Source organism: Sapajus apella, unplaced genomic scaffold, assembly GCF_009761245.1.
Source record: "Sapajus apella isolate SASKATOON/1434 unplaced genomic scaffold, GSC_monkey_1.0 scaffold2, whole genome shotgun sequence".
Classification (NCBI taxonomy): Eukaryota; Metazoa; Chordata; class Mammalia; order Primates; family Cebidae; genus Sapajus; species Sapajus apella.
The window spans coordinates 25,247,533-25,262,651 of NW_022436942.1; the positions used below are offsets into that span (position 1 = coordinate 25,247,533).

At 42.7% G+C, this 15,119-nt stretch overlaps 1 protein-coding gene across 1 annotated transcript in view; it reads left to right on the forward strand.

Moving 5' to 3' along the window:
• Positions 1–13,072, forward strand: part of TFCP2 (transcription factor CP2) — a 56,179-nt gene extending 43,107 nt beyond the window's left edge. Inside the window, exons 5-11 of the mRNA XM_032244643.1 lie at positions 2,098–2,189; positions 2,585–2,678; positions 4,586–4,676; positions 7,287–7,411; positions 8,079–8,221; positions 10,350–10,401; positions 11,568–13,072. Coding sequence (XP_032100534.1) covers positions 2,098–2,189; positions 2,585–2,678; positions 4,586–4,676; positions 7,287–7,411; positions 8,079–8,221; positions 10,350–10,401; positions 11,568–11,605 — 635 coding nt within the window. The 3' untranslated portion in view covers positions 11,606–13,072. The remainder of the gene's footprint in view (positions 1–2,097; positions 2,190–2,584; positions 2,679–4,585; positions 4,677–7,286; positions 7,412–8,078; positions 8,222–10,349; positions 10,402–11,567) is intronic.
• Positions 13,073–15,119: the final 2,047 nt, after the last annotated feature.

Genomic DNA, 15,119 nt, shown 5'->3' on the forward strand with positions numbered 1-15,119 from the left:
TGGCTGGGCACAGTGGCTCACGCTTGTAATCCCAGCACTTTGGGAGGCCAAGGAGGGTGGATCACAAGGTCAAGAGATAGAGACCATCTTGGCCAACATGGTGAAACCTTGTCTCTACTAAAATTTAAAAAAAAATTAGCTGGGCATGGTGTTTCGCACCTGTAGTCCCAGTTACTTGGAAGGCTGAGGCAGGAAAATTACTTGAACACCCGAAAGCGGAGCTTGCAATGAGCTGAGATCACTCCATTGCACTCCAGCCTGGTGACAGGGCAAGACTCCGTCTCAAAAAAAAAAAGGTAGGCATTAGGGAAGAGGGACAATTCATAGACAACAAACGTATAAAGAAAAACTGGGCCGGGCGCGGTGGCTCAAGCCTGTAATCCCAGCACTTTGGGAGGCCGAGGCGGGTGGATCACGAGGTCAAGAGATCGAGACCATCCTGGTCAACATGGTGAAACCCCGTCTCTACTAAAAAAAAATACAAAAAATTAGCTGGGCTTGGTGGTGCGTGCCTAGCTTGGATTCCAGTCAGGAGGCTGAGGCAGGAGAATTGCCTGAACCCAGGAGGCGGAGGTTGCGGTGAGCCGAGATCGCGCCATTGCACTCCAGCCTGGGCAACAAGAGCGAAACTCCGTCTCAAAAAAAAAAAAAAAGAAAAACTGAGGCTGGACACAGTGGCTCATGCCTGTAATCCTAGCACTTTGGGAGGCTGAGGCAAGCAGTTCAAGACCAACCTGGCCAACATGGTGAAACCCTGTTTGTACTAAAGATACAAAAATTAGCCAGGCATGGTGGTGGGCAGCTCTAATCCCAGCTACTCGGGAGGCTGAGGCAAGAGAATCACTTGAAACCAGAAGGCAGAGGTTGCAGTGAGCTGAGATCATGCCACTGCGCTCCAGCCTGAGCAACGAGCGAAACTCCATCTCAAAAAGAAAGAAAGAGAGAAAGACTGACTGAGGGTGTGGAGATAACTCTTGGATCACAAATTAGCACTAATTTTTGAAGCTGCTTTAAAAATAATTATTTTTTATTCTAAACGTGTGTGATCATGTTGCATTGCAGAAATTTTCTTCCAATATTTTTCTTGTGTATGTGTGCATATTTTTGTATTCCCTACAGTAGTATTGTACTGATAAACTTCTTTATCCTGATATTTTTCATTTTATTTAAAAATTTTTTTCTTAACAATTATTCTTTCACAATTTTTCATCTTAGTAAATTTATGGTTAAATTTCTTTTTTTTTTAGTCTTGCTCTGTCGCCAGGCTGGAGTGCGGTAGTGTGATCTCAGCTCACTGCAACCTCCACCTCTCGAGTTCAAGTGATTCTCCTGCCTCAGCCTCCCTAGTAGTTGGGACTAGAGGTGTGTGCCACCACACCAGCTAATTTTTGTAGTTTTAGTAGAGATGGGGTTTTACCATGTTGGCCAGGATTGTCTCACTGTCCTGACCTCATGATCCTCCCACCTTGGCCTCCCAAAGTGCTGTGATTACAGGCGTGAGTAACTGTGCCCATCGGTTAAGTATTTCTTTTTTTTTTTTTTTTTTTTTTTGAGACGGAGGTTCGCTCTTGTTACCCAGGCTGGAGTGCAATGGCGCGATCTCGGCTCACCACAACCTCCGCCTCCCGGGTTCAGGCGATTCTCCTGCCCCAGCCTCCTGAGTAGCTGGGATTACAGGCACGCGCCACCATGCCCAGCTAATGTTTTGTATTTTTAGTAGAGACGGGGTTTCACCATGTTGACCAGGATGGTCTCGATCTCTTGACCTCGTGATCCACCCGCCTCGGCCTCCCACAGTGCTGGGATTACAGGCTTGAGCCACCGCGCCCGGCCGGTTAAGTATTTCTTATGCCATAATTTATCTCATCGGTCCCAACTTATTGAAACTTTGATATTTTCTTCAGTTTCCTCAATAATAAAAAATATTGCTAATGACATAATTTCTCCCCCTCCCCATAAAATCTTTAGGTTAAACTAATAGAAAATTAAAGTATTGGGTGGAAGAATAAGAATGTTTTATGAGAGAGCACAGATTTTTTTTATAATCTCTAGCTTAAGATTTGTTGTAAAGATGAGGAATGAAATAATGAGCCCCAGCATGTGTCATGGACTCATCCTTTCATTTTAAATGTTTCTTTAGAAATGGTTCACCAAACCACCAGCCAGAGCCACCCCCTCCAGTCACAGATGTAAGTCTAAAGTTGAATGTTAGTTACTTGCAATGTCTAGTAATACTTTGAAGACTGTCCAATTCAGTAGAAATGCCCAGCTTTTAGGGAATATTATTCATTCATTCATTAAACAAACATTTATTGAATTTTGGCTATGAACCAGATACTGTGCTAGGGACTAAAGATATGAAACAAGTAATGCAGGACCCTTCCATCTGAGGAGCTTACAGTCTAGTGGGGAAGAGAAGGAAGCTAGAACTCCTTGAGCATCTTGCATGGTTAGAGAAAGAGAAAACAACTTGCACAAACTAGGTCTGAGAATGTGGGTATGTGGGTGTGTTTGGCTATGTGTTACCTAATGGGGTAACAGACAGATCTATTTGATTACCTAAAAAATGCTCTCTCCCTTTCAGAACCTCTTACCAACAACCACACCTCAGGAAGCTCAGCAGTGGTTGCATCGAAATCGTTTTTCTACATTCACAAGACTTTTCACAAACTTCTCAGGTTAAATTTTCTTTTTCTTTTGTTTTCCCCAGCATGAAATTTTCCTTTGCATTCTACGGCCTCCTGATGTCCGTGGAAGAGTTGTGTGTGTATATATGTGTATGAGAGATCTCACTGCATTTCTCTGATGAAATGAATTTCATAGAACCCTTAAGACTTTCTCAGTAGCTGCAGCTGTGCTGTGAAATACTTAAAAACAAATACCCTTTAGTTTAAATTCAATTTAATTTATTTCATATAACACTTTTTTTTTCTGAGGCAGGGTCTCATTCTGTTGCGAAGGCTGGAGTGCAGTAGTGCCATCTCAGCTCACTGCAACCTCCACCTCCTGGGTTCAAGTGATTCTCCCACCTCAGCCTCCCCAGTAGCTGGGACTAGAGGCATGTGCCACCATGCCTGGCTAATTTTTGTACTTTTTTGATAGAGGCAGGGTTTCATCATGTTGGCCAGGCTGTTCTTGAACTCCTGACCTCAGGTGACCTGCCCACCTCGGCCTCCCAAAGTGCTAGGATTACAGGTGTGAGCCACTGCACCAGCCTACAACACTTTTTAAAATGTATATTTTATGGAGTATGTTATCAAGTAGTCTGAAATTTTCCCCTTGATATCACTATAATTTATTTCATTTACACAATCCACTTTTATTTAGCACTTTTTTTTTAAAAGATGGAGTCTCACTCTCTCACCCACGCTGGGGTGCATTTGCACAATCTCAGCTCACTATAACCTCCGCCTCCCACGTTCGAGTGATTCTCCTGCCTTAGCCTCCCAAGTAGCTGAGCTTATAGATGCCTGCCACCACCTCCAGCTAATTTACGTATTTTTATTAGGACAGGGTTTCACCATGTTGGCCAGGCTGGTCTCAAACTCCTGACCTCAAGCGATCCACCCTTCTTGGCCTCCCAAAGTGCTGGGATTACAGGTGTGAGCCATGGCACTTGGCCTATTTAGCACTTTTTGATGTGGTAGGAATACACAAATGGATGAGGCATACTTCCTGATCAAATAGCCCATTAATCATCTGTCCGAAAAAACACCAAAACAAGACACAGCTAATGAGATAAAAATAAAACTCTGAAAAACTGATAAATAGTTGTGATGCTGTAGATAAGTGTTCTGATAATGACAGTAAAACCTTCAGGGGAGGATCTGGTATTGGGGAACATATGTGACACATGAGATGAATCCAGTATATATATATTTTTGAGTCAGAATCTTGCTGTTGCCCAGGTTGGAGTGCAGAGGCACATCTTGGCTCACTGCAACCTCCACCTCCTGGGTTCAAGTGATTCCTCTGCCTCAGCCCCCGAGTAGCTGGGATTCCAGGCACCCACCACCACGCCCAGCTAATTTTTGTATTTTTAGTAGAGACAGGGTTTCACCATGTTGGCCAGGCTGGTCTCGAACTCCTTACCTAAGGTGATCCGCCTACCTCGGCATGCCACAGTGCAGGGATTACAGGCGTGAGCCACAGGATTTCTTTTCTTTTTTTTTTTTTTTTTTTTTTAAGAGATGGGGTCTTGCTATGTTGCCCAGGCCAGTCTTGAACTCCTGCCAATCGACTGGCCTCTAACAATCCTGCTACCTCAGCTTCTCGAGTAGCTGAGACTACAGGCATGTTGCACCCAGCCTGGATAATGGAAGGATATTTCAGGCAGAAAGAACAACTTGCTCATTAGACATCATCAGTATGATGAAATCATAGGGTTAAGTGGGGAAGTTAATTGAGGGGAATTGAGATGGGAGAGGAGGTAGAGGCCAGGTCCTGAAGGGCCTTATATGCCATGAAGAAAATTATGGATTGTAACATTCTGGTAATGAGATGTCCTTATAATAGAGCCCATTTTAATAGTCATTAACAAAGAGAATATTTGCCTTTATCATCCATTTTCTTATATTTTTTCCAGGGGCAGATTTATTGAAATTAACTAGAGATGATGTGATCCAAATCTGTGGCCCTGCAGATGGAATCAGACTTTTTAATGCATTAAAAGGCCGGTATGTAATTAGTGTTAAAATACCAATGAGGTTGGATTCCAAATGGATTTCGATTTGGGAATTCTTCACAATACTCTACACAGCTAAATACACATTTTTTTAAAATGTCAGCTATGTACCAAATAAAGATTTTTAAAAATCTTTTCTTACACTTTGTCCAGGGAATTTCCCATGATATTCCATTTTTCATTTCCAGGTGAATGAATTTTGCAATGAAAATTCATCATCCTTTTCATGAGCCAGGTACTATGGTAGGCTCTGGGAATATTAATTTATTGGTGAGCAAAACAGGGTGGCAGTTGTTAGGGAGTTTACTTTCTAACGGGGAGTGAGATAAGGAAGTATTGTGGATAGGGATAAGAGCTTTGAAGGAAAAGAAAACAAATAAGCAAAAAACAAGGTTGTGGGCTACAGAGTGCCCAGAATGTGGTCAGGAAGCACCTCTCCAAGGAGGGATATTTAAGCTCAGTTCTGAGAAGGATGCAGCTCTAGAGTCACAGGAAGGGAAATTGTTCTAGGCAGAAGGAACAACAGGTGCAAAGGCCCGAAGTTGGTTTTTTTCTCCCCAAGTTGGTTTTAACTAGAGAAGTGCTCATTCTTAAGTGTGGGTAGGAATTGAGTGTCTGCCTGCAATTGTTAAAATACGCAGTAGTTTGCGAACTTTTTTTTGGGAGTTACCATTTTAAATAGGTAGTAGTAACATTGATGAAGAAGGCATTTAGGTCAATGGCAGCAGAACCAAATCAATAACTAAACAGAAAAACAGATTGCGCAGTATTTATTTTTGGTTTGGGTTTTTTTTTGGGGGGGGGGTTTCTTGAGACAGGGTCTTGCTCTGTCACCCAGCCTGGAGTGCTGTAGTGTGATCACGGCTCACTGCAGCCTTGATTTCCTGGGTGCAAGCAATCCTCCTGCCTCAGCTCCCTGAGCAGCTGGGACTACAGGCGTGCACCACCATGCCCACCTAATTTTGTACTTTTTGTAGATGTGGGGTTTTGCCATGTTGCTCTGGCTGGTCTCAAACTCCTGAAGTCAAGCAATGCTTCCGACTTGGCCTTCTAAAGTGCTGGGATTACAGATGTGAGCCACCGTACCCAGTCATATTTGTTTTTGTCTACACCATAAGGGGTGTTGAGACGGGCGTGGTGGCTCACGCCTGTAATCCCAGCACTTTGGGAGGCTGAGGCAGGCAGATCACCTGAGGTCAGGAGTTCGAGACCAATATGGTGAAACCCTGTCTTTCTAATTTAAAAAAAAAAAGGGGGGGTGTTGAATCTTGGAAAAAAATTTTTTTTTGAAATGGAGTTTTGCTCTCGTTGCCTGGGCTAGAGTTTAGTGGCATGATATCGGCTCACCGCAACCTCCACTTCCTGGGTTCAAGCGATTCTTCTGCCTCAGCCTCCCAAGTAGCTGGGATTACAGGCATGCGCCACCATTCCCAGCTAATTTTGTATTTTTACTAGAGATGGGGTTTCACCATGTTAGTCAGGCTGGTCTTGAACTCCCAACCTCAGGTGATCCACCTGCCTCAGCCTCCCAAAGTGCTGGGATTATAGGCGTGAGCCACTGTGCCCGGTGAATCTTGGAAAATTTTAAGGAAAGAAGTGAAAGTAGGGGTTGATGACGTGGGGAAAAATAATTGATCTTTCATTCTTTTAAGCATATTATCTAAAGAGTGTTTAGAAATAAGAAAGAATAAGATGATCAGATCAAGAGGTAGTTGAATACCTTTCTCTGAGAAGAACAGAAAAAGGACTTAGGCTAGTTAGGAGAAGGTAATGAGAAAAATAAGATGATCTAGTTTACTCTTTTGGCATTTTTGAGTAAAAAGTGTATCTTGAACCTGACCCACAAGACAGTGGCTTATATATCTTGACTATTTCTAACTTTTACACCGTAAATCACAAACTCAAATGACTACAGAGAATGTACAGGTAATGTAAATGAATGGCAGTCAAGACTGGGGTATAGTGAAGAATATATGTGTCATGTAAGGAGAACAGCTGATTGTTTTCATGTGAGAATGTGGGCTTAAGATTGCTAGACCTGGCCGGGCGCGGTGGCTCAAGCCTGTAATCCCAGCACTTTGGGAGGCCGAGGCGGGTGGATCACGACATCAAGAGATCGAGACCATCCTGGTCAACATGGTGAAACCCCGTCTCTACTAAAAATACAAAAAATTAGCTGGGCATGGTGGCGCGTGCCTGTAGTCCCAGCTACTCAGGAGGCTGAGGCAGGAGAATTGCCTGAACCCAGGAGGCGGAGGTTGCGGTGAGCCGAGATCGTGCCATTGCACTCCAGCCTGGGTAACAAGAGTGAAACTCCGTCTCAAAAAAAAAAAAAAAAAAAAGATTGCTAGACCTGAGTCTTCAGGAAAAGCCACAAGTTCAGAGGTTTATTTGATGCCTCATATTGGAACTAATTCCACTTAAGGAAAAAAGCCCTACCACTGGGGAACTAATAAAACATAGTGAATTAATTGCGTTTGGCCAATGAGCTTCTACTTTTCATCTGCTCTGTACTATTAATGTAGAAACACAGTTTCTCCCTTCTTTTTATTGTGCTTACCATAAAGAATGTAAGACTAATTAGCCTTTTTCCTCCCCTTAGGATGGTGCGTCCAAGGTTAACCATTTATGTTTGTCAGGAATCACTGCAGTTGAGGGAGCAGCAGCAACAGCAGCAGCAACAGCAACAGAAGCATGAGGATGGAGACTCAAATGGTACTTTCTTCGGTAGGTTGTTCTGGACAGACCAGGACAGATATGAACAAAGGTGAAGAGATAACTTATGGGCATCTGTGATGGGAAACTATCAGACAGTAGATTCACCGTCTGCAAGAAGTAACAATAATCACTAGCGTTTATTTGTACTCCTACTATATGGCAGGGGCTTTTTTTTTTTTTTTTTTTGGGACAGAGTCTCACTCAGCTACCCAGGCTGAAGTACAGTGATGCAATCATGATTCATTGCCCATGTCTGCCTAATTGTTTTATTTATTGTAGAGATGGGATCTCCCTATGTTGCCCAGGCTGGTTTTGAACTCCTGGGCTCAATCGATCTCCCTGCCTCAGCCTCCCAAATTGCTGGGATTATAGATGTGAACCACCACGCCCAGCCAGGTGCTATTCCTAACACTTTTTATATGCTTTAATATTTACAACTAATATCTCCTCTTTGCAGAGGATTTTATTGTTATCACCAGTATTTATGTGAGAAAAATGAGGCCTAGGGGTAAATAACTTGCCCTAGGTCACACAGCTGCAAGTGGTTGAGCCAGAATTTGAACTTAGGCAGTCTGATTTCTGAGTTCTTCAGAGAAGTGGGCATTCCTAGTGATCAAGTTACCTGTAAGAGCAGACAAACTTTGTACTGACTGCTGTTGCTCTCTCCCTTTTGCAGTTTACCATGCTATCTATCTAGAAGAACTGACAGCTGTTGAATTGACAGAAAAAATTGCTCAGCTTTTCAGCATTTCCCCTTGCCAGATCAGCCAGATTTACAAGCAGGGGCCAACAGGAATTCATGTGCTCATCAGTGATGAGGTAGATTTTTCAGTACAGTCGAATTACCAGATGATGATTAATTTGTCAGCACACAGAGCAAGAGCAGTTCTCCTGGGGCAGAGTGTTCTGTTTTCTAGATCAGAGGGTTTCATACTTTTTGCTTGCTTTCCTCCTAAAAAAAAATTTTTTTTTGGAACAGAGTCTTGCTCTGTTGCCCAGGCCAGAGTGCAGTGGCCCAATCTCAGCTCACTGCAACCTCCACCTGCTGGATTCAAGTGATTCTCCTGCCTCAGCCTCCCGAATAGCAGAATTATAGGTGTATGCCACCACACACAGCTAATTTTCATATTTAGTAGAGACAGGGTTTTGCCATGTTGGCCAGGCTGGTCTCGAGCCCCTGGCCTCAGTTGATCCGCCTACCTCGGCCTCCCAAACTGCTGGGATTACAGGTGTGAGCCACTGTGGCTGGCCATCTTACTGTAACTTTTATTTTTATTTTTTTTGAGATGGAGCTCTCACTCTGTCTCTAGGCTAGAGTGCAGTGTCACGATCTCAGTTCACAGCAACCTCCACCTCCATGGTTCAAGTGATTCTCCTGCCTCAGCCTCCCGAGTAGCTGGGACTATAGGCACACACCTTCACTCCCAGCTAATTTTTGTATTTTTAGTAGAGATGTGGTTTAACCATGTTGGCCAGAATGGTCTCGATCTCTTGACTTCGTGAGCCACCCACCTCAGCCTCCCAAAGTGCTGGGATTACAGGCGTGCGCCACCACGCCCAGCCTACTGTAGCATATTTTTATGCACAAACATCTTTTATTATCCTACTATATTTGTTTGAAACAAAGTTTTTAAATAAAAAATTTAAAAATTATGAATGGAATTATCATAATTTACAATTGATTAAAATAATGTAAATATGCTACATGTTTTAATAAGTAATTATTAAACATTAAGAAGCCCAGGCGTGGTGGCTCTTGCCGGTAATCCGAGCACTTTGGAAGGTTGAGGCGGGCAGATCACCGGAGGTCGGGAGTTCCAGACCAGCCTGACCAACATGGAGAAACCTCATCTCTACTAAAAATACAAAATCAGCAGGGTTTGGTGTCGCATACCTGTGATCCCAGCTACTTGGGAGGCTGAGGCAGGAGAATCACTTGAACCTGGGAGGTGGAGGTGGAGGCAGAGGCAGAGGTTGTGGTGAGCTAAGAAAAGAAAAGAAAAAAATTATTACAGGTATATCTATGAATGAGTTGGATGAAATTGTTTCATTCCCTACCTGTACCCTTGCACATAATTATTTCCTTTGTAGATGAATACTGCCTATTGATTGCTAGAATGACATAGGATTTCAGCATCGATTTTATTCTGTTTTTTTCCTCTAGATATAAATGCTGTGGGACTTGACTCACATAAATTGATAGGAATGGATAGAGTTTTGTAATAACAATGTCATTAGATTATTTTAAACTTCACAAAATGAAGTTTAAAAAATTACATAGTGATATCAAAAAATCATTTTGAATCCTCTATCATATGATAATTTGTGATTAGGTTACTCCATAATTCTAGTGAAAGGAAAGAGTTAGAAACCAAACTCATAAAAGAGTTTGTTGCCCAGTTATTAGAGTTCACCTTTGTCACTCCACTTTGGCACCTGAAGCTTTTACATCGTGGGCCAGAGCACCTTGTTAGGATTCTGGGAGCTTGAAACTTATGCCTTTATCTTGCAAAATGGGAGAAGGGAGTTTGAGAAGGGAAAATGGGGAAGGAAAATTAAAGAAGTTATAGGAAAGAGCACATATAGTTGTTGAAGACATGGAAGTTAGTTCTCCTGTATGCACGCATTAGTGTCTGTGTACTCCTTGGAGAGTCTTGGGGTTAACCCAGGGAAATGCATACCTAGCTTTAAGATAACTGTTCTAATCTGCTTAGCTTTTTAATATTTAAAAACCAAATGGAAGGGGAAAAAAGTTTGCGAAGCAGGCTTTTGAAAATTGGGAGGAAGAAACTTTTATGACTCTATAGATATTTAAGAAATACACTATCTGTGGCCTGTAAAGCCTCCCATCTAAATCCCCCTGGATGTGGGGTGGTCCTTAGAGACACAGGAATATAAAGGGGTTCTTTTTCATTTAAATAATCACAAGTTTTCTTGATATTTTCAGATGATACAGAACTTTCAGGAAGAAGCATGTTTTATTCTGGACACAATGAAAGGTAGTAGTAAGATAAACACCTTTCTCTAAGCAGTTTAACAGCTTTACTACTGCTAGGTAAAGTACATACTTTACTTCTTTGAGGAGAGATAGGGAAAGTATCAACCATAATTTTTGTATTTTTGGTAGAGATAGGGTTTCACCACGTTGGCCAGGCTGGTCTCGAACTCCTGACCTCAAGCGATCCACCCACCTCGGCCTCCCAAAGTGCTGTGATTACAGGCCTGAGTCCCTGTGCCCAGCCTGGCTTTTTGCCATTCTCTTCCATCTTCCATTATAGTTGAGGAAATTGAGGCATTTTTTTTCTTTATTTTAATAAAGAAAGTGACATTATTAGAGTTTGTTCCTTTGTATAAGTCAGCTTTTTTTTTTTTTTTTTTTTTTTTGAGACAGAATCTCGATCTGTCATCCAGGCTAGAGTGCAGTGGCACGATCTCGGCTCACTGCAACCTCTGCCTCCTGAGTTCAAGTGATTCTCCTGCCTCAGCCTCCCGAGTAGCTGGGATCACAGGCACGCACAACCATGTCCTGCTAATTTTTGTATTTTTGGTAAAGATGGGGTTTCCCCACGTTGGCTAGGCTGGTTTCAAACTCCTGACCTCAAGCTGTCCACCCACCTTGGCCTCCTAAAGTGCTGAGATTACAGGTGTGAGCCGCTGCACCCAGCCCGGCTTTTTGCCATTCTCTTCCATCTTCCATTACAGTTGAGGATATCGAGGCATGTTTTTTTTTCTTTTTTTTTTTTTTGAGACGGAGTCTTGTTCTGTCACCAGGCTGGAGTGCAGTGGCGCAAACTCAGCTTACTGCAAACTCCACCTCTCAGGTTCAAGTAATTCTCCTGCCTTAGCCTCTGGAGTAGCTGGGACTATAGGCGCAAGCCACCACACCTAGCTAATTTTTCTATTTTTTTTTTTTTTTTTTTTTTAGTAGAGATGGGATTTCTCCCTGTTGGCCAAGATGGTCTTGACCTCTTGACTTCATGATCCGCCTGCCTGGCATGTTGTTTTTATAATGCCTATTTATTAAAAGGATTCTGTGCTTATTAATAAGTATGCTGCTGTTTGTCCTGCTTTTTTTTTCCCCTTCTCACAAGAATCTTACCATATTTTGTTTCTCCTACTGTGCTTTAGAGATGACTAAAGATGATTCTCTCTCTCTTTTTAACAGCAGAAACCAATGATAGCTATCATATTATACTCAAGTAGGAGGGCGGCATTTCGTACTCAGTGGCTGCTGCTTCTTCACCTCTGAAAACGGCCCTCTCCAAGGGAGATATGAATGGAGATTTGAAGGTCTGCAGGAACCTGACTCATCTGACTGTGTGTGGAGGAGTCTAGGCCACGGAGGCAGAATCCTGGCCCTCTGTGTTGGCCCAAGCTCTTGTGGCACACACAGATTACTGCCCAATATGCAGTTCTGCAGCTATTTCTTAGTTAAAATTTCTGGACCTTGTTGTTATTGAATATCAATAGGAACTCTACATCATTTAGATTGTATGTAGGGCATAATGATGATGGGAATTGTGTGATGTTTAACAGAAAGGTCTTAAATTTTGTGATATGGAGCCATGTAATTTTTTTCTTATATAAAAATGGGTATCTATATTCATAAGATGAGGTCTTCAATCTCTTTGTACTGGTCTCAAATGTACTGGTATCTCTGCTTTTTGCCACAGTTTGTCCCTGAAATTTTTATCAGTGAGGAAAAATACAGAGATGGAATTTTTCTTTTGGTTGCCCTGTAATACTACAACTAATAGTGTTTTCGGCTAACATTTACTGATCAGGCAGTGTGATAAATGTTTTGAATGATCATCTTGTTTAATCTCCCTAATCACACTATCTGAAGTAGGTGCTATAGTGACCCACAACCGAAGATGAGGAAATGGAGACACAGTGGCTAAGTAGCTTGCCAGGTACCAGAAGCTGAATCCAAACCAGGCAACCTGGCCTTTCTTATTCACCCTCTATATGCCACCTTTATAGCCTGTGTTCAGTTATTACTGTGGCCCTTCTGGTGAGTAGGACATAACACTGAGTATGAACTGAGGAATTAACCACTGAAAGAGGCAAAGCACACCTAAATAATGTCGAACAAATCAAGACCTACAAAATATGAATACATAGATGCTTTTTAAGTGTCATCAGTTATCAGAATCGAAGAACTTGAGGTGGTGACAACTCAGGATTATCTGTAACTCCCACATTCACCATCCTTGAAGGACATTCTCAAACTATTTATTAATGAGTTAGTCTCATCCCTGCTTTCTGTTTCCCCTCTCTGCATCTTCTCTTGGTATAGGAAGTTATTTTACTCATGCAGTGTTTTTAATATAAGCTTTACAGAAAAAGATGCATTCCCTTCCTGTTCACACTCTTACCATGTTTTCATTCTTCCTTAAGAGAGAGAGAGAGAGAGAGTGTGTGTGTGTGTGTGTGTGTGTGTGTGTGTAAGTGTAGCATCATGGATTTTCTTTCTTCATTTGTAAGTTTTATCCAGAAATACTTTTACAGGTTATGTGGGTAAACAACGATAATGTTCTAAGATTGTGTATTGATGTGTGTGTGTGTGTGTGTGTGTGTGTGTGTGTGTGTTTAAAGCGTTTGATAAGGTTTAAATGTTTTTTATACAGAGATTTTTGTTCATTAAAATTAATCTGCATCATGGTCTAATTTCTCTTGGTTTGAAACACATTGAAAACTTTGAAGCCAGAAAATTAAGTCAATGATTTAAAACTGACCTGAGCAACTTGTTATATTACACCAAAATACTTTTTAGTGAATGATTACCAGATGTCATCATTTTGAGGAGGAGACATTTCTGGTTGTCTTGTATTCCTAGTACTGGTTCTCTCCTCAGCAGGCTGCTATTGGTTTTGATTTTTTTTTTTTTTTTTTTATGCCTAGGTGTTTGGGTGGGAAAGTTGGACTAGATAGCTACGGTTTGTTTTCTTTTTTTTTTTTTTTTTTTTTTAGACGGAGTTTCGCTCTTGTTACCCAGGCTGGAGTGCAATGGCACGATCTCGGCTCACCGCAACCTCCGCCTCCTGGGTTCAGGCAATTCTCCTGCCTCAGCCTCCTGAGTAGCTGGGATTACAGGCACGCACCACCATGCCCAGCTAATTTTTTGTATTTTTAGTAGAGACGGGGTTTCACCGTGTTGACCCGGATGGTCTCGATCTCTTGACCTCGTGATCCACCCGCCTCGGCCTCCCAAAGTGCTAGGATTACAGGCTTGAGCCACCGCGCCCGGCCTGTTTTGTTTTGTTAATATAGAAATGAGGCTGGGTGCAGTGGCTCAGGCCTGTAATCCCAGCACTTTAGGAGGCCAAGGCAGGCAGATCACTTGAGGCCAGGAGTTTCAGACCAGCCTGGCCAACATGGTGAAACCCTGTCTCTACTAAAAGTACAGAGCTGGGCATGGTGGTGCACACCTGTAATCCCAGCTACTTGGGAGTCTGAGACATGAGAATTGCTTAAACCTGGGAGATGGGGGTTGCAGTGAGCTGAGATCAGGCTGCTGCACTCCAGCCTGGGTGACACAGAAAGACTCTGTCTCAAAAAGAATTTCTTTTTAAAAAAATAAAATATAGAAATGAAGTCTATGTTGCCCAGTCTGATCTTGAACTCCTAGGTTCAAGTGATCCTCCTTTCTCACCCTCCCAAAGTACTGGGACTATAGGTGTGAGCCACTGTGCCTAGCCAACACTAGGTGGCTTTTTTTTTTTTTTTTTTTTTTTTGGAGGAAGTCTTGCTCTGTCGCCCAGGCTGGAATGCAATGGCATGATCATGGCTCACTGCAACCTCTGCTTTCCGGTTTCAAGTGATTCTCCTGCCTCAGCCTCTAGAGTAGCTGGGACTATAGGCATACACCACCATGCCTGGCTAATTTTTGTATTTTTAGTAGAGATGGGGTTTCACTATGTTGGCCAGGCTGGTCTTGAACTCCTGGCCTTGTGATCCACCCGCCTCAGCCTCCCAAAGTGCTGGAATTACAGGCGTGAGCCACCACGCCCGGCCCCAAGACTAGGTGACTTTTAAGGTTTCTTCCAAATCAGTGCATAGTGCCTCTTCTTGCAAATGATGCATAGAATTGTATATATAGATGAGACACAGTGGCTCATGCTTGTAAACCCAGCACTTTGGGAGGCCAAAATGGGAGGATCACTTTAGGCCAGGTCAGGAGTTCAAGACCAGCCTGGGCTAAGACCTCCATCTCTACAAAAAGTTAAAAAAATTAGCTAGGCATGGCAGTGATTGCTTGAGCCCAGGGTTAGAGGCTGCAGTGAGCTATGATCATGCCACTGCACTGTATGTAGCCTAGGTGACAGAGTGAGACCCCCATCTCAAAAAAACAATTATATCTCCCTCTGTCACCCAGGCTGGAGTGCAGTGCCACAGTTATAGCTCACTGCAGCCTCAAATTCTCAGGCTCAAGTGATCTTCCTGCCTCAGAGCCTCCCAAGTAGCTGGGACTATAGGCACAAACCACAAAGCCCTGCTAATGTTTTTTTGTAGAGACGGGGTCTTACTATGTTGCCCAAGCTGGTCTTGAACTCCTGGGCTCAAGCAGTCCTCCCGTGTCAGCCTCTCAAAGTGTTGAGATTACAGACATGAGCCACCATGCCAGACCTTTATTAATATATTGACTATAAATTACACTTAACTATTTTTACCTGAAGTCAGAGTTTTTTAGAGTAGTCTTCAAATTTATGGAAAT